This window comes from Acartia tonsa, chromosome 4, assembly GCF_053477335.1.
Source record: "Acartia tonsa isolate MP-2025a chromosome 4, ASM5347733v1, whole genome shotgun sequence".
NCBI classification, from domain to species: domain Eukaryota; kingdom Metazoa; phylum Arthropoda; class Copepoda; order Calanoida; family Acartiidae; genus Acartia; species Acartia tonsa.
Genome location: NC_137263.1, coordinates 13,753,229 through 13,773,186, shown reverse-complemented (window position 1 = coordinate 13,773,186; position 19,958 = coordinate 13,753,229). Strand labels below are relative to the sequence as shown.

General features: G+C 34.5%; 1 protein-coding gene across 1 annotated transcript in view; it reads right to left on the bottom strand.

Moving 5' to 3' along the window:
• The window catches only part of LOC145316172 (uncharacterized), a 114,684-nt gene that overhangs the window by 17,271 nt on the left and 77,455 nt on the right, over positions 1-19,958 (bottom strand). The window contains exons 16-18 of the mRNA XM_080156504.1: positions 9,110-9,273; positions 5,066-5,156; positions 4,479-4,679 (exon numbers count right to left, since the gene is read on the bottom strand). Of these exons, the coding sequence (XP_080012630.1) occupies positions 4,479-4,679; positions 5,066-5,156; positions 9,110-9,273 (456 nt within the window). The remainder of the gene's footprint in view (positions 1-4,478; positions 4,680-5,065; positions 5,157-9,109; positions 9,274-19,958) is intronic.

Below are 19,958 nucleotides of genomic sequence, written 5' to 3'. Positions count from 1 at the left end.
GACGTCAAACAAAACAAACTTTAATTATGTTTGTATTTGGTCTGAAAAATCTCATCCTTGTTTCATTTGTTTCAATGTGAAAAAAACATTGAACGCTTAAAAAATGATTTTGTGAATGAATACATTTTTTCTCTTAAAACAAGGTTTCAGCAATATGTTCTTTTTTAAATTCGAAGGTTTTCTTCAGTTAGGGTCAGTCAGTTTTTCCCGTAACGGATAGCTCTATTAGCTAATTAAGGCATCTAATGATCGTCCTTTATAACGATTTGTATTATGATTTTACAACAATGAGTACAATTTAGAAAGCGTAGCAACTCTATAAAATGTCCTTTGAAGATAAATTTAATAAGCGAAGTATTTATATGATTAAAATGAAATTTGAGATTTTTTGTTCTGATTTCTAAATAAAATTCTGTCTATGTGTTAATGTTCGTTTGTCAGACTGTCTAATTTTTCACTTCGTTTTTATAGATGTTCTCTTTCTTATTGCATAGACTTTTTTTTTCACAATATATCCAGGGAAAAGGGAATGGTATTATGACAAACAATTCTAAAGGAAAATTTCCCCACAACCCCCTTCCCCTTTTCCTTCCCTTCTTTTCCACCCCTCTTCAGTTACATGAAAAAAAAACAAAATATACTCCCACATACTTTACAAGGTTTCGTGATTTTTTTGTAGAATTGATTGTTAGAACAGCTACCCCTAAATATACATATATATACTTTTGACATAAATTTGAGAAAAAAATTATTATAAATGTTATATGTATTTCTAAAAAAGACCATACATGTTAAACAATTTGACATGAAAATAAAAGTTATGTCCTGATTAAAATCATTCAATTGACATTTTACTGTCGGTCGTATTTTGTTGAAACTTAAAAATTTGACCATTGAAAAAAGTAAAAAATGTGGAAGCTTTGAAATTTATGATGATATGTTTCACATATTTTACTCAATCAAAAGGAAGATTATTTCTTTTAACAAGGGGGTAATACTCAAAGGTAGCGTAGCACGGAGAAAGATCAAATGATCTAAAATAACTATTTATATTAGTAAAGATATTCTAATTTTTTTTGTGTCTGTCTGTCTTTAAAACACATTTTTTCTCTGATCTATATCTATACACTTTCTCTTTTGGATCTAACCTTCCACAAATAACCATTTTCCACTTGTTTAACAAAGTACATTTTGGTAGATTTTTTATTATACTGTTGTATTACAACCTCCCATTTTTAGATTTTAATTTGACTTATATATCTAAAATGCTCCATTAGAATTGAACTTAATTGTCCTTGTCTAAGTTAAAGCAAAGCTGTGCAACTGTTAACACGAAGTTATTGAAAAAGTTTGACTGGCTGACAAGCTACCCAAACAAAAAGTGGCATTGACAATGAAATTTTGTTTGCTGTGTTATTTTATTCGATACATGAACATTGATTTCACTTTAACAAACCATAGAATAAAATAGCATTAAAACAGGTGGTTATGTCTACTTTTTATAGATAGGACATCGATTTAGCCGTTTTAAGTAAAAAAAATTATTTATTTAAATAGAATTAATCAAACAACGTTTGCATTTATTTCTTATTCTTCAAAATCTAGGAAGAAAGTGTCCTAACTTTTCTACCCGTCATTTTACCCTCAGAGAGAAAATTTTGTTTAAAATAATTGAGTGTACCAATTATTTATTCTCTTTTATTGTTACTAAGTCTTGTATTCAAAATCAATTTGTTTTATATTCGATAAATATAAGCCTACGACATACAGATGCAAATAATCTTATGATAGAAAAGCTTTGCTTTTGTAAACACATGCAATATACTTCTTTTCCCCTTCCCAATACCAAATCTAATAATTTCTAATTATTTGCATTTCCGACTTTCTTATTTTACTAATTTCAATTTTCAAAAGTCATTTTCATGTTTCTTATTTTCAAGGTCTGCTGGTAATATACAAGGAGGGATAGGGCATCCCTATCCTGTGTCTAATGTTTAACACTTTCTCAGGGAAGGAGGAACAATGTTGTGTAATTTATAAGAAAATTGTAAAAAAGCTTTGATTTAAAAAAAATCAAAATAATAAAACAGAAGCACCTTTTTTTCAAGGAAAACCTTGCAATATTGTTAGGTGGTTGAAACAAAACCCACTTTCTTAAGATGTTAGATCTCTAATTTTTCTTTTTGAAAACTAAAATCTTAATAAAGAATAATTTTCAGCCGATTTAAAAATAATTTAGAGAATTTTTTCTATTTCTATTTTAAAGTATAATTTTTTGTCTTTTTCACGAATTAAAATTTGTTCAATTTCTATTATTTAAGGTTAAACCTAAAAACTCTATCGAAACCCATCAAAGAAAACATATACCATAATTTTAAATTGAATCTTCAATAAGAGAAATTTATTTTAATTCCCAACTACAAAAGAGCACACAAACCAATTACCCCTGGCTGAACAATACCACGAGCAAAATAAAATTGTCTACACCAATTTTGAATCGGAACAAGTCCTTTAAAATTTGAATCAGAAACCTATTTAAATATCTTCCATACAAAAAATTCTCCACAAATACAGGAAATTGAGTTTAAATGTGGTGGTACGCAGGGGTTATAGACAACCAGGGCGTGCATGCCATTTGGGCTGAAGGGCATTGAGATTCATAAATAATGTATAACAAATAAGTAAAATAAATTGAATAAAAATGGGAAAAGGGGGGAAAAGCAGATAAAAGGTCTAACACTTTCTATTAAGTACACCTAAACACTTCATTTAAAATAGATAACCTACATTGTGCACGCCCTTGGTTACAAAATTCCAAATATGTATTGTATATTCTATTTGAAGTAGCAAGGATACTCTACAATTAACCTTTGTTGTGTGGTTAGTCTGTGTAATATGAGTATACTTCAAAAGATTGCATAAGCATGAAACTCTAAGTCAAAGATAAATATACAGATTAAAAGTGATAACAAGGATGACAACATCCATAAAAGCGAAGCTCTAAAATAATGAGAGATAACAAAAGAACAATAACTCTTGTAGAGTGTCAGATTTTAATAAGCAGAACATAAATTAGTAATTCCAAACAAAACTGTACATAAATTTGTTTTAAAGTTGCATAAATACAATAGACAGTAAAAGGACTTACTTTAATTTTTAGGATTTGATTATAGAGATGCTTCGTAATTATATTATATTACGCATTTAATTCCAAGTAGGTAGCGAGTTTAGTCTTTAAATTTCACACAAGTAAATTAGGATATAAAGCATTTATAATGTTACGTAGATTGGTTGAAACCCTGACGATTAAGTGTATTAAAAAGCGTTCAAAAGGAATGTTTTCGGGCAGGGTCGTCCAAGCTTTTTTTTGAGGGGGGGGGGGGGGTAAAAATGTTGTTTATCCTCCAAAAAAGTTTTACCCCGAGGATAATTTTTATTTTGGGGGGTAGTATTTACCCCCCAAACAAGTTTGGGGGGTGTAAATACCCCCTCCTAAATGGTTGGGGGTGCCTACGGCACTCCCAGGGCAGGGGTAAATTTTAAATTGGGGGGGGGGGTAATCCCCACCTTACCCCCCCCTTGGACGTCTATGTTTTTGGGGTTGTATCTTCTTCCCTTCACCCCCCTTGATATTATATAGGATTGTGGACACCTAAAGGGGTTTTTCCACCCCTCTGCAAATTGATCCCCGTTCACCCCCTTATTTTTTTTTAAGGGTGGTGTCAAGAATCGTTTTGGAGTGTCAAAATATTTGGGTGTACTTTGCGAAGTCGTTGTTAAAAAGATATACAAATGTTAAAAAAATGTAATTAAAAATTTTGTCTAAATTAGATCATCTCCAGCATAACATAGAAGATGTTGTTAATAACTTATTTTTAATTTCCATATGCCCCAAAGAAGATTTGGGTAACGGTACACTACATACAAATGTATTTAAAACATCTTATGAAGTAATAGAATTTCTAACTGTCAGTCTATCTGTCTACTAGACGGCTGAAGTAATTAAGAATTTGATTCAAGATCTATGGTGAAAACATAGGTTTTAAAAAAGGGGTATAGTCCCTTTCTTAACATCGCACCTTATGGGGCGATTCTTCGTATTTTTCACAGTAGCTTTTCTCCTATTTCTAGCCCCTGTGGGGCCAATTACCTAACCCTGTGGGGCAATCACCTAACCCAATATATCCTAACCTAACCTAAAATAACCTATAAAAAGCCATTTTAAAAATATGACGAATCGCTCCTTATGGGGCGATGTTAAGAAAGGGACTATTCCCAAAAGTATAGCCAAACAGTCCCGAAATGGTCAAAATATCACATCTTCATATTTTCTCCTAAAACTATGTATCATCGTATTTTACCTTTAAAACAGATACATCTAATCGAAATATTCTTACTTTCAGAGAGGGGATTTAACAAAAAGCGCAATATAAAACCCGCCCCTTTGCCCGCCCATGTTCAAAAAAATCTTAACTGACCTTAAGAACATTTCTAATCTGTGTCTTGATATTATCCAGGGTCTGCTTAACTGACCGGAAGGCGAGCACCACCACCGAGAACAGGAGCTTGTTCTTCAGTTCCCCGACACAGGTGAGCTCAGGTATGGAGTCGAGGCTCTCCAGAGTACACACACGGGTCCGGCTGTACAGGTCTCCGTACCGCTCAACAAGTTTTGTACCCTGGATATAGCAAAATGGTCAATTGTTCGGTGCGAGGTTTATGGTGGAGATAAAACAAAAATTTTTGATTTACATGTGAATGAGTGAACAATTTGAAATTCATTAATAAGATTTCCCAATTAGAAAGACGTTTTGATGTTTTTAATTGATAGAGTTATGCGCTTGTGTCTGTATACCTAAAAGTACTAGGCAATGAAATAATAAAAAAATAGTTTAAAAATAGACATCAAATTATTTTTGTTTAAAAAAAGGTCAAGGTTACTACCATTATTTTTATTACAAATTTTGAATATGTATAAATAAATTATACAAACACCAGTTTAGACGAAACGTACAGATACATTTTTATTACGGAAAAGTCTTGCTTTAAACATATTTTACTTTACCTGAGTTTTGCTGGCAAGGTAGATGGAGGTTGTTCCACTGGAAGTCTGACTGATACTGATATAATCATCTCCTAGTCTCATATCCATTAACCTTTGAATAAATAGAACATATTAGATGTATTACTAAATATAAACATACAATATTTTGATATCTAATTTAGTACACATATAGAAGATTTAGTTTATTTTCATTGTAACAATTTACTAAAATCAGCTGTTTTGGAGTTTGTATTTTAAAAACCCAAGGATCTATAAGGATAAGATAATGGCCTATAATTTGATGTATAATCATCCCCAATGTTGATACACAAATTACCCCTTCTGTAGATTACAATTTGTGGTTGAAACGTTTGGACACACATTTTTAACAAAACAGCCAAACAGAACCCATTAACCCCAAAGTTATTATGCCAACGAATAGAAAATGTAATTAAAAATTTTTGCCCCCTCTTTAAGCAACCAAAAAGATAAAATAATTTTTTTTTCTTCATTTTTTTGCTTGTTGGTCATTTTTTGGCTTAAACTTTACATTTCATCCTGTCCTAAAAAGCTACTGGGATAAAAATATACAAATCCTCTATCCCTTCAAAAAGCAACTGTGTTGGCATTAATTGAAATGGCAACACCGTAATTCAGATAATTTATTTTATTTTAAATTGCTGAAAATTTGAATATTATTGTGGGTACATCTTGTTTTGTGCTGTAACTAAAGCGAAATGGGTAAGAAGGGGGGGGGGAGGGGGGGGGTGAAGGAAGTTGGTTGTGGGGAAATTTTCAGAATTGTTTGTCAGAATCCTTTGGATTATCAGAATATTTTTGATAGTAAATTTTGTTTTGTGCTGTAACTAAAGCGAAATGGGTAAGAAGGGGGGGGGGGGGGGTGAAGGAAGTTGGTCGTGGGAAAATTTTCAGAATTGTTTGTCAGAATCCTGGTCTCTTGTCCCTGGGCAACACCAATGATAAGAATATAAAGTGCGGAGACGTGATTGTCCTTCATTCAAGATTATACAAGTATTTATATAAATGTTATTACTGCGAATTTGAATATAAATGCTAAAAAAAAGGTCTCAAACGATGGTATGTATATTTCAAGTATAGCTACGCAACAGATTAACTGCTAGATTAGAACCAGTACGGAGCCATTCTGAAAAATCATGTATCGTATCGAAATATTTACAATTTCCTAAGAATATTAAAATAAATTTCATAAGGTAGATCCCTGTTTTGTCAAACGGGGACAACAAACCTGGATTTAATGTTAAATCATTGATTTTACTCTCCGCGGAAAACTGTTTATAATATATTTTTTTAATTCAGTGGTTCTATCATCTATTTGTGGGGGGAAATATTTATATGATTATATGAAATCTAAGAAGTCAAAACAAAAATCAGCTACTCTATGATTAAGATCTAATATTATTGACGTCCGCCTATTATTGAAATATTCATACTGTATGAAAATTTGCAACAAAATGTTTTTAATTTTTAATGTTATATCGGTAATTTTTATGAAGTTTTAATTATCAAAGTGTTTCGGTGCGTTTGTGTATTTTTTTATTTTTGTGTGTGTGTGTTTGTGCGAGTGTGTGTGTGTACGTGTGTGTGTGTGTGTTTGTGTATGAATAAAACATCCCACACATAGAAATTTGATTTTTAAAAGCGAAGCTTTTCTATAATTAGGGTCGGTCCGTCCGTCCGTCCGTCCGTAACGGATAGCTTTTTTCGTTAATTTAGGCATGTTAGAATTGTCCTATCGATTTCAAATTTTGCATGGTTAATAGTTAGGTACGATTTAGAAAGCGTAGCAACTCTATAATCATCACCAAAATGTCCGTACGTCCATTTTAAACATGTTGATTTTTTTACTTTTTAACAACAAATTTATATCTGATCTAATCATCCGATTGATCTGATTTTTGGTATATTGATTCCTGGGACAACAAAGTATAATGTAATAAGCGAAGCAACTCTATAACCAAGTCCTAAAAATGTAAGTATGTCCATAAACATTATCCTGAATCAAGCAGTTTTTCAACAAATTTACTTACAATTTTGCTTTGACTCTTATACATATATATTATGATTATTCAGTTCTGACACTATACAAGTGTTAATGTTCTTTTGTCCTACTATTTCAGTGCTTCGCTTTTATGGATGTTGTCATCCTTGTTTTCTTTCAGATACAACCTTCAGGATAAATTAAAAAATAATCAAGAACAAATTTGGGAGCCACTAAAATATTTTTGGTGTTCATACCATTATTTACCCAAATAATATTTTTTGGGGGGGACAAAGCATGAAAAATGAAGCTTCCCTTAAAGTTTTAAACTCTTCGTAGAATCATTTTGGAGATTTAAACGAATACATAGGCAAACAGCCAACTTGTTTTGTATAAATATAATGAATAACATTTTAAATCTATTAAGTTTATCAGTCGTACACCAAAGTAGCTGATTTCTTTTTCTCGTACCAAAACAAAACAAAATGATGTAGGGGTTGAAGTATATACCTCCTCTCACCCCTGCCATTGTCCTCTATGAAAAAGCAATTTTAGGAAAAGAAATATAAATGAAGAAAATCTTTGCTCCTAACAAGTGCGTTGTAAAAGAAGTATTTAAGTTTATGTGGAGCGTTTGCATATCTTAGCTTTACTCTTTCAGGGATAAATGAATTATGAAATAGTTGTATAAATAATTTTAACTTCATGGTTTGTTGATAAATTTTAAATTTTAAAAAATTAGAAATTCCTTGAAATTAGTAGTTATTTATTGACCAGCATTCGCTGTAAAAAATGGATAGTTATTATCTAAACAAATCATATTAGATTTTATGTCGTTATCATATCAGCCAGAGTCACTTTTTATAAAATTCATATAGTGGTCGGAAATATTGACAAAAAATATTTAGACATCTTCATTGATTTTTTTATCAATTGTATTTTTAATCTTTTAAATTTATGGTTAAAAAATAGCTGATATACCTTTTCTATTTTGTATGTATGTAATAACTTGGAATAAATACTATTCATACATAATCAAGAGTTCATACAGCTATACATTCCCTTTAAAAGGACACTGGCTTGTATAACTTTTTTCAATATTGACACCTTTTTAAAGGAAGGGAGGGGAAATTGGGCTGTTTATTACACTATTACACTAATCCCCAAAGTTTTATGACAAAATTATCTTATTCGTTGGCTTAACTACTTTGGAGGACTTTCAATGAATTTTGATTGTTTGGTTCATTAAGTTGAGTGCGCAAACGGTTCAACCACTACCCATATTCTAAAGATGGGTTAGATGGCAGATCCCTGCTTTTTTTGGTTTTAAAGGAATATAAATTTCAGACTTGTGATATTTGTTATCTACAGAAAAGTTATTTTTGCACAACCTCTTCCACCAATCAAAACAAGAGGGCGAGAAAAAAACTATTTTTTTTATCTATACAAATTAATTTTTCTTCTTCATTTTCTGATTTTTAAACTTATGCTGCTATCCTTTTGTTCGTTACACATTTGAAGAAAAATATTGAACCCAAAATAAGCTGCAAATCTAAAAGCCAAAAGGTTGCTTCTAATTAAACAATTTCATAATATTTTTTTAAAAACTAAAAGTTACTATTCTCCAACAGAAGGTTAAGTGATTTAGCTGTGCACAAAAAGAAAACAGCAACGGTCCATAGTTTCATTTGTAAGACCATGTCAATAATATTCATTTTTAGAAACTTCTTACAATGGTAAAAAAAACATTAAATACTTTGATAGCCTGATAACTGCCAAATTAATATGAAACTGATTAATAACTAGCTTTAATTGAAGCTTTCACACAAAGTGCTGTTCAAGCACTAACCCCCCCCCCCTGTTCTTAAAATAAATTTAAAATAAGAAGGGAGGGAGATTTTTTTTCTTAATATTCTTAATCCCTGTGGGGCCCCTAATCCTACGGAGTCTATACCTGTGGCGCCCTAACCTGACCGGAGGGGAGTTAAATGCTTAACAAGGTACTTTAAGTGAAAGTGTAATTTAAATTAAACCAAAAAACTAACCTTTGTTTGATTCCTTCTTCTCTTTCATGCATTTTGAGAATAGTTTCCCTGGCGGCTATGAGCTCAGCCTTCAGCTGGTCCACCTGGCCCCGCAGATTATCCGCATCTTCACCGTCAACCTTCTTCTTACTCTTCAGCTCAACCTTCTTCCCTTTGCTGTTTTCCTAGAAAATAAGAAATATTAAAATTTTGAAGCTTCTCTGTAACTAGGTACTTCCCTACACAGAATTTAAGGATTCCACTCCATAAAACAAGCAAAAAATTTGTAAGAAAGCATAAAAATATAGTAATAAAATGTTACACATTTTACTAATTTTGACTGTTTTGTGTATTTTTTAAATTAAGAATAAATTTCCTATAAAATCTTGTCCTATTAACACTACTATAAGAATATTTACAAAATAGTTTTTTTTTATATGTTAAGTAAAGGTTAGATAAGCCCTTTAGGGGTAATACCCCATAGAGATAGTACCCGATAAGGGAAGATATATTTTCTAAATTCAAAAATAAAAAGGGAGAGGCTTCGGTGGTCCAAATATAGAAATAAGTGTAAGAAACATTTTACTTTTTTTTTGTACGAGGAAGTTAAGAAAAATGTACACAATTTTTAAACTAAGCAACAAACGGAATAATTTGATGATAATTTTTTAGGGGAAAGGGCTATTCATTAGAAAAATTGGGTATAGTCCTTTCCATGACATCGCTCCATATGGGGCGATGATTTTAATTGATCGCCTCTTATGACATGGGGCGATGTAATGGCTCCTTGAAAGGAGCGATTTAATAGCCCCTTATAACAAGAGGCGATGTTATGACTCCTTGAAAGGAGCGATTTAATAGCCCCTTGCCCTAAGAGGCGATTAAATGATCCTTTATCGCTCCTTTATCGCCCCTTCTAAAGAGGAGATGATATGTCCTCTTATCCCAAGGGGCTATTTAATTAAATATCGCCTCTTCATGGCCCCTTCACTATTATATATATCTTAGTCCCTTGATGGCCCCTACATCGCTCCTACATCGCCCCTTCATCGCTCCTCCATCGCTCCTTCTCCAAATTTATATTACATTGTACTTTGATGGCCCCTACATCGCCCCTCCATCGCTCCTACATCACCCCTTCATCGCTCCTTCTTCAAATTTATATTACATTGTACTTTGATGGCCCCTACATCGCCCCTCCATCGCTCCTACATCGCCCCTTCATCGCTCCTTCTTCAAATTTATATTACATTGTACTGTGATGGCCCCTACATCGCTCCTACATCGCTCCTTCATCGCTCCTACATCGCCCCTTCTCCAAATTTATATTACATTGCAACTTGATGGCCCCTACATCGCTCCTACATCGCTCCTCCATCGCCCCTTCATCGCTCCTTCTCCAAATTTATATAACATTGCAACTTGATGGCCCCTACATCGCTGCTACATCGCTCCTCCATCGCTCCTCCATCGCTCCTACATCGCCCCTTCATCGCTCCTTCCACAAATTTATATTACATTGTACTTTGATGGCCCCTACATCTCTCCTCCATCGCTCCTCCATCGCCCCATCGCCCCTTAATAGCCCCTTACCTTAATTTATATAAAAAAGCCCCTACATAGCCTCTCCATCGCCCCTTAATAGCTCCTTACCTTAATTTTTATAACATAGCCCCTACATAGCCTCTCCATCGCCCCTTAATAGCCCCTTATCTTAATTTATATAACAAAGCCCCTACATAGCCTCTCCATCGCCCCTAATAGCCCCTTACCTTTATTTATATAACAAAGCTCCTACATAGCCTCTCCATTGCCCCTTAATAGTCCCTTACCTTAATTTATATAACATAGCTCCTACATAGCCTCTCCATCGCCCCTTAAAAGCCCATTACCTTAATTTATATAACATAGCCCCTACATAGCCTCTCCATCGCCCCTTACCTTAATTAATATAACATAGCCCCTACATAGCCTCTCCATCGCCCCTTACCTTAATTTATATAACATAGCCCCTACATCGCCCCTCCATCGCTCCTACATCGCCCCTTCATCGCTCCTTCTTCAAATTTATATTAAATTGTACTGTGATGGCCCCTACATCGCTCCTACATCGCTCCTTCATTGCTCCTACATCGCCCCTTCATCGCTCCTTCTCCAAATTTATATTACATTGCAACTTGATGGCCCCTACATCGCTCCTACATAGCTCCTCCATCGCTCCTCCATCGCTCCTTCATCGCTCCTACATCGCCCCTTCATCGCTCCTTCTCCAAATTTATATTACATTGTAACTTGATGGCCCCTACATCGCTCCTCCATCGCCCCTTAATAGCCCCTTACCTTAATTTATATAACAAAGCTCCTATATGGCCTCTCTATCGCCCCTTAATAGCCACTTAATTTAATTATATAACATTGCCCCTACATAGCCTCTCCATCGCCCCTTAATAGCCCATTACCTAAATTTATATAACAAAGCTCCTATATAGCCTCTCCATCGCCCCTTAATAGCCCCTTACCTTAATTATGTAACATAGCCCCTACATAGCCTCTCAATCGCCCCTTAATAGCCTCTTACCTTAATTTATATAACATAGCCCCTATATAGCCTCTCCATCGCCCCTTAATAGCCCCTTACCCTAATCTATATAACATAGCCCCTACAAAGCCTCTCCATCGCCCCTTAATAGCCCCTTACCTTAATCTATATAACAAAGCTCCTACATAGCCTCTCCATCGCCCCATAATAGCCTCTTACCTTAATTATGTAACATAGCCCCTACATAGCCTCTCCATCGCCCCTAAATAGCCCCTTACCCTAATTTATATAACATAGCCCCTACATAGCCTCTCCATCGCCCCTTAATAGCTCCTTACCTTAATTTATATAACATAGCCCCTACATAGCCTCTCCATCGCCCCTTAATAGCCCCTTACCTTAATTTATATAACATAGCCCTACATAGCCTCTCCATCGCCCCTTAATAGCCCCTTACCTTAATTTATATAGCATAGCCCCTACATAGCCTCTCCATCGCCCCTTAATAGCCTCTTACCTTAATTTATATAATCCTTACCTTAATATATATAACATAGCCCCTACATAGCCTCTCCATCGCCCCTAAATAGCCCCTTACCCTAATTTATATAACATAGCCCCTACATAGCCTCTCCATCGCCCCTTAATAGCCCCTTACCTTAATTTATATAACATAGCCTCTACATAGCCTCTCCATCGCCCCTTAATAGCCCCTTACCTTAATTTATATAACATAGCCCTACATAGCCTCTCCATCGCCCCTTAATAGCCCCTTACCTTAATTTATATAGCATAGCCCCTACATAGCCTCTCCATCGCCCCTTAATAGCCTCTTACCTTAATTTATATAATCCTTACCTTAATATATATAACATAGCCCCTACATAGCCTCTCCATCGCCCCTGAATAGCCCCTTACCCTAACTTATATAACATAGCCCCTACATAGCCTCTCCATCGCCCCTTACCTTAATTTATATAACATAGCCCCTACATCGCCCCTCCATCGCTCCTACATCGCCCCTTCATCGCTCCTTCTTCAAATTTATATTAAATTGTACTGTGATGGCCCCTACATCGCTCCTACATCGCTCCTTCATTGCTCCTACATCGCCCCTTCATCGCTCCTTCTCCAAATTTATATTACATTGCAACTTGATGGCCCCTACATCGCTCCTACATAGCTCCTCCATCGCTCCTCCATCGCTCCTTCATCGCTCCTACATCGCCCCTTCATCGCTCCTTCTCCAAATTTATATTACATTGCAACTTGATGGCCCCTACATCGCTCCTCCATCGCCCCTTAATAGCCCCTTACCTTAATTTATATAACAAAGCTCCTATATGGCCTCTCTATCGCCCCTTAATAGCCACTTAATTTAATTATATAACATTGCCCCTACATAGCCTCTCCATCGCCCCTTAATAGCCCCTTACCTAAATTTATATAACAAAGCTCCTATATAGCCTCTCCATCGCCCCTTAATAGCCCCTTACCTTAATTATGTAACATAGCCCCTACATAGCCTCTCAATCGCCCCTTAATAGCCTCTTACCTTAATTTATATAACATAGCCCCTATATAGCCTCTCCATCGCCCCTTAATAGCCCCTTACCCTAATCTATATAACATAGCCCCTACAAAGCCTCTCCATCGCCCCTTAATAGCCCCTTACCTTAATCTATATAACAAAGCTCCTACATAGCCTCTCCATCGCCCCATAATAGCCTCTTACCTTAATTATGTAACATAGCCCCTACATAGCCTCTCCATCGCCCCTAAATAGCCCCTTACCCTAATTTATATAACATAGCCCCTACATAGCCTCTCCATCGCCCCTTAATAGCCCCTTACCTTAATTTATATAACATAGCCCCTACATAGCCTCTCCATCGCCCCTTAATAGCCCCTTACCTTAATTTATATAACATAGCCCTACATAGCCTCTCCATCGCCCCTTAATAGCCCCTTACCTTAATTTATATAGCATAGCCCCTACATAGCCTCTCCATCGCCCCTTAATAGCCTCTTACCTTAATTTATATAATCCTTACCTTAATATATATAACATAGCCCCTACATAGCCTCTCCATCGCCCCTAAATAGCCCCTTACCCTAATTTATATAACATAGCCCCTACATAGCCTCTCCATCGCCCCTTAATAGCCCCTTACCTTAATTTATATAACATAGCCTCTACATAGCCTCTCCATCGCCCCTTAATAGCCCCTTACCTTAATTTATATAACATAGCCCTACATAGCCTCTCCATCGCCCCTTAATAGCCCCTTACCTTAATTTATATAGCATAGCCCCTACATAGCCTCTCCATCGCCCCTTAATAGCCTCTTACCTTAATTTATATAATCCTTACCTTAATATATATAACATAGCCCCTACATAGCCTCTCCATCGCCCCTGAATAGCCCCTTACCCTAATTTATATAACATAGCCCCTACATAGCCTCTCCATCGCCCCTTAATAGCTCCTTACCTTAATTTATATAACATAGCCCCTACATAGCCTCTCCATCGCCCCTTAATAGCCCCTTACCTTAATTTATATAACATAGCCTCTACATAGCCTCTCCATTGCCCCTTAATAGCCCCTTACCTTAATTATGTAACATAGCCCCTACATAGCCTCTCAATCGCCCCTTAATAGCCCCTTACCTTAATTTATATAGCATAGCCCCTACATAGCCTCTCCATCGCCCCTTAATAGCCTCTTACCTTAATTTATATAATCCTTACCTTAATATATATAACATAGCCCCTACATAGCCTCTCCATCGCCCCTAAATAGCCCCTTACCCTAATTTATATAACATAGCCCCTACATAGCCTCTCCATCGCCCCTTAATAGCCTCTTACCTTAATTTATATAACATAGGCCCTACAAAGCATCTCCATCGCCCCTTAATAGCCCCTTACCTTAATTATATAACATAGCCCCTACATAGCCTCTCCATCGCCCCTTAATAGCCTCTTACCTTAATTTATATAACATAGCCCCTTCATAGCCTCTTCATCGCCCCTTACCTTAATTTATATAACATAGGCCCTTTATGGCTCCTGTACAGCCTCTGTAATTGTATTGCCCCTTCATTATAGAAGGTAGGGCATTAAGGTAAGGAAGGAATGTGACCCTCTACAGTTTTAAATTTAAGTTTTAAAAGGATGACAAGGATGACAACATTTATAAAAGCAAAGCTCTGAAACGGTAGAAAAAAGTTTAAAGGAAGCCTGCAAGAAATACCACGCTTTAACTGCTGAAAGACTGCCACAAGTAGACCAAATACCCCAAATTTGAAGCCTTCAGCTTCTATAACAAAAAAGTTCTAGGCATTTTAAAATGACATTTTATGTACAATGGAAATTTTGAAAGAATTGCAATGCTCATGTTGAAAACTTTAAAATTAAACTACGTGGCCTAGAAACAAAATTATAAGCTTATTTTTGTCATAAATTTAGGTTTCCAGTAACTAATTATATTTTTACAATAAAAATACCCATTTTTATAGTCAAAATCATTAAAAAAAAATAAGTTTTACTTGCGTTGTACCGAATGTACTGTAGCCAATCAGAAGGCTGAATCAGCTTAACAACCAATCACAGCTAAGCTTGTATTAGTTTACCCCTTTGTTTCCGCTATGATTTTCGTTTAAAAATGCAATTTAAATCGATTTTTTTTCATAGATTTTGACTATGAAATGTGGTGTTTTTATTGTAAAAATGTAATCAGTTACAGGCAATCTAAGTTTCTGACAAAGATAAGGTTATAATTTTATGTCTAGGCAACGTAATTTAATATTGTTTTTTCTTTTATGAGCATTGGAAATCTTTCAAAAATTCCATTGTACATAAAATGCTATTTTGAAATGCCTAGAACTTTTTTGTTATTGAAGCTGAAGGCTTATAATTTGGGGTATTGGGTCTTCTTGTGGCAGTCTTTTAGCAGTTAAAGCGTGTTATTTCTTGCAGGCGTCCTTTAATGAACATTAATAATGTAGAGTGTCAGAACTGAATAGTCAGAACATAAATTTAAAATTCGAAACAAAATTGTAAGTAAATTTATTGAGAAATTGCTAACATGCAGGAAAATGCTTAAGGACGTACTCACATTTTTTGGACTTGATTATAGATATGATTCGCTTATAACATTCTATTTTGTTGTCCTAGGAATCAGTATCCCAGAAATCAGATTAATCGGATAATTTTGATACATAAAAATTTGTTGTAAGTTAATAATTAGTATGCTTAAAATGGACGTATGGATATTCTGATAATGATTATAGACTTTCTAAATCGTACCTTTCTACTACAGGAATCACATGCCTAAATTAACGAAAATAGCTAACCGTTACGGACGTACGGACTGATCCTTAATATAGAAAAGCTTTGCTTTTAAAAAGTTAAAAAGATTTTTTGAGGGGATGGGGTAATATTTTTCTTGGGGTGAATTTTCTGGGAGGGTGGAGATACCCTCCCTCGAAATAATTATAAACCCTCTATGAACTTAAAAGAAGCTTCACTGTAAAGGAGAACCATATAGGTTCAGCGGTTAGCTTTTCTACAGACAAAAAAAAGATTACTACTTTATATAATAGGTTATGAAAAAGGAAAAAAAAGCAAGATAACAAGGATAACAACATTCACAAAAGCAAAGCTCTAAAATCAGGAGGTCAAACATAAATTTTGTTAAAATTAGCGTAAATCTATAATACAAAGTAGAATGATGTCTGTCCATCCGTCTGTCTGTCTGTCCGTCTGTCTGTCCGTCTGTCTGTCCGTCTGTCTGTCCGTCTGTCAGTCCCTTAAGATCTCGGTAACCACTGGACCGATTATATTCTACTATTCAGGGAATATACCTACTGGTCCTGTGGTGGTTTTAGGCTATTTTCTTGGGGGGTGGGATACCCCCAACCCCCCCAAAAACAAAAAAATCCCCCCCCATTTTTTTTTTTGCTGAAGATTTTCTTGGTCCTATTACGAATTTCGCCAAAAAAAAATTTTATCACCTCTTGGGGCAAAGCCCCTGAGGCTAGGGGCGAATCTGCTAGTATAGAATATAGTAAAAGGGCATAATTTTATTTTTAGTATTTGATTATAATACTAAACCTTGTTGTCCTAAGAAACATTACTCCAAAACCCAGATGAATGGGACAATGATATTATACAAAAAAATGGACGTACATACTTTCTAGTAATGAATATAGTATTGTACCCAACTGTTATAGAAATCATTCTGCAAAGTTTGAAATCGATAGGATATTTATAACATGTCTAAATTAAAGAAAATGTCGTCTAACCGTTTGGACGTACGGACAAACCAATCCTTACTATAGAAAAGTTTCGCATTTAAAAAGGAAAATTATAATGAAAATATAATGAATTAATAAAATAAATATAAATAATATAATAACATAATGAAATAAAGAAAAAAAATAAACTAAGAGAATGAAATTTTTTAGTTAAATAGAATATTGAATAAGGATCATATAATGGACAAACAGACAAAGTAAGTTATAGAGCAGACTTTAAGAGAATATGCTATTACTCAAAGATTATCACGAAACCTAAGTCTTTTGAAGCATAATTGAGAGACAGACAAAATAATTTATAGACTGGATATACATATGTCATGGGAATATTCACTAAAAATCTCAACAGTCTATCTTTAACAATAGCAGAGAAAACCACATGCTTAACTTAATGAGAAGAGCAATGACGAAAGGACTAGCCCTAATTGTAGAAAAGTCTCTCTTTTAACAAAAAAAGTATTTTTTTTGGTCTGAAGCTTAAAAATTTCATAAACTGACTAAATTCTCCATTTAAGGGAAGCTTCACATAGGTCATGGGATGGTTTTTTGCTTTTTCATTTTCAGATTTAAGCCCCTAATTGGTTTAGGCTATTTTTCTGCCTCTTTACATTAAAAAGAGCGCAGCTGCAAGTGAATAAGAAAAGAGAAATATAAAAGAAGAATACATATTATCCTATTATATAAAGTAGTAAAACATAAACAAACGTTGGAGTGGACAAACCTAGGAATGGGACAATCGTCGGAGTGGACATTGCTTATGTAAAACGCAGGAGTGTCTTTTATTTTATTTATAAGATAAAAATCTTTCAAAACAAAAAAAAATCTTGAATATCTTTTCTCACAGACTGAAATTTTAAAATCAGTCTAACAGTTTTCCAAAGTAGGTAAGTTCTATCGAAAGGCAAAGGTTTGAAACAGATAGAACATTTCATTAAACTAAAACATATTTTTTTCTCACATTGTTTACAACTGTCAAATAGGTTTTTTTATATGCCTAACCCCTGCAGGGGGCTTATTTGTATATTTATATCTTAACCTAACCTAACCTGTGTAGAAATAACTAAACAAATGTTGTTGAAACCTAATTTTTAAGATATTATAGACACTTCTGCGTTTTACTTATATAATGTCCACTCCGACATTTGTCCGAAATATCCTGTGTTTGTCCACGTTAGTAAGGCTTTCTGTTCTGAAACTTAAGATCTCAATAACTACTAAACAGATTGGGCTTTCTATTTCAGGTAAGCTTAATATTTGTCTTGTAATGGCTTTAGGCTATTTTATTTTAAGTCGAGGGATGGTTTTAGGCTATTCTATTTTAAGTCCTGGGAAGGCTTTAGGCTTTTATTCATTCCCCTTTGAATACAGAGCCAATAGATGCTGGGGGCGTAGCCGCTAGTCGATATACAAAGTTTTTTTTTGTCTGTAGCAAAGGATCTCGTTTGCTGCTAAACCGATATGATGTATGTCTGTCTGTCTATACCGTAGGATCTTGCTAACCGCTGAGTACTGAGATGATTTTAAGATAGTTTATTTTTTTTCCTTATAATAAAATAACAGGATATTTGTCCATAAAAAGCGAAGCAATATCTTAATTTTTGTTGTTGGAACTGTTATTCAGTTGATTATACCAAGGATCTAAAGGAATAAGACAATGGCCGATAAATTTTTATCCATCCCTAATAACGATACACAAAATTGCAACACTACAACCAAAATATGACAAAAGTCCCCAAAGTTTTGAGCCAACGAATAAGAAAACTTCATTATAAAACTTTGGAGACTATTGTAAAAATTGCCTAATGTTTCCTTTATCCCTGAGATTATACAGACTATCCTTAAACTAATATTTACATTAAAGTAACAGGATGTTTATCAGTATCAACTGAACCGATATGCTTCTCCTTTACATTGAAGCTTATTTTACTCGCAGGAAAAGTTTTCATTTTGGGGAGGGGACTAACACTTTCAGCCCCCGGAAGGTATCACTTCCCTTAAATTCTTAACCTTCCCCCTCCCCCCCCTCTCCACCACATCTATTCATTAAAGTACTCCTAGGGTCATCTATGGGATTAGCCGTTAGTGACTTAAAAATAATTCAAGTGCAATGATATATTTACCAAATTAATACGATAATTTTGTATACATTTTTTATGAAAAAAAATTATTTTGCCAAAGGCAGCCAAAAAATAAGCAGCAAATATTTCAAAAATGCTCTGATAATCAGAGATCTACAGGGATAAGACGATTGTCGATAAAATGATATATATACATATATACAGTGTGTTTTTTTATGAGAACTTTTTTGAAAGCAATTTTACCTTACTTATAGTTATTAGAATTTAATGATTAATGGCTTATTCTCTTCTTTTTTATAACCTTTAATAGAAAAGCAAAAAATATTTCAGTTTTTATTCAAAAAGTACAGTAAATTAAAAAATTTAAAACTTAGGTGTCAACATCTAAAAATGGTTTTAGTGCATTTTTCTTATAATCTACCTTTGCAAGAATGGCTGCAAAACGCTTCAAAGTTGAGATATTGAGCTAAAAATTTATATAGATACTACTTGTGACATGTACTAGAACATTTTGAAATTTGAAGGCCATATCTCAACCAGGGAGGGAATACTGGCCCCCCAATGTACTCCCTCCATTCTTGGAAAGGGTAGAAGATTTGAGCATAAGAAAAATGCGCTAAAACCATTTCTCGTATTCATTTGAATCCGGTGGATAGGAACCGGTTCTCATCCATACGAAAAAACTATGTCTAGCATCGTATTATATCCAGCTTTCTACGAATATAGATATGTACAATCATAAGATTAAACCCAGTTTTTTTAGCCGGTGCCTTCTGCACCTCGGGGCTAAAAAAACTAGTTTTAATCTCATAATTGTACTTTCTATATCCGCGGAAAGCCGTTTATAATACGATGCGAGAAATAACTATTTTAGATGTTGACACCCATGTTTTGAAATTTTGAATTTACTGTACTTTTTAAATAAAAAC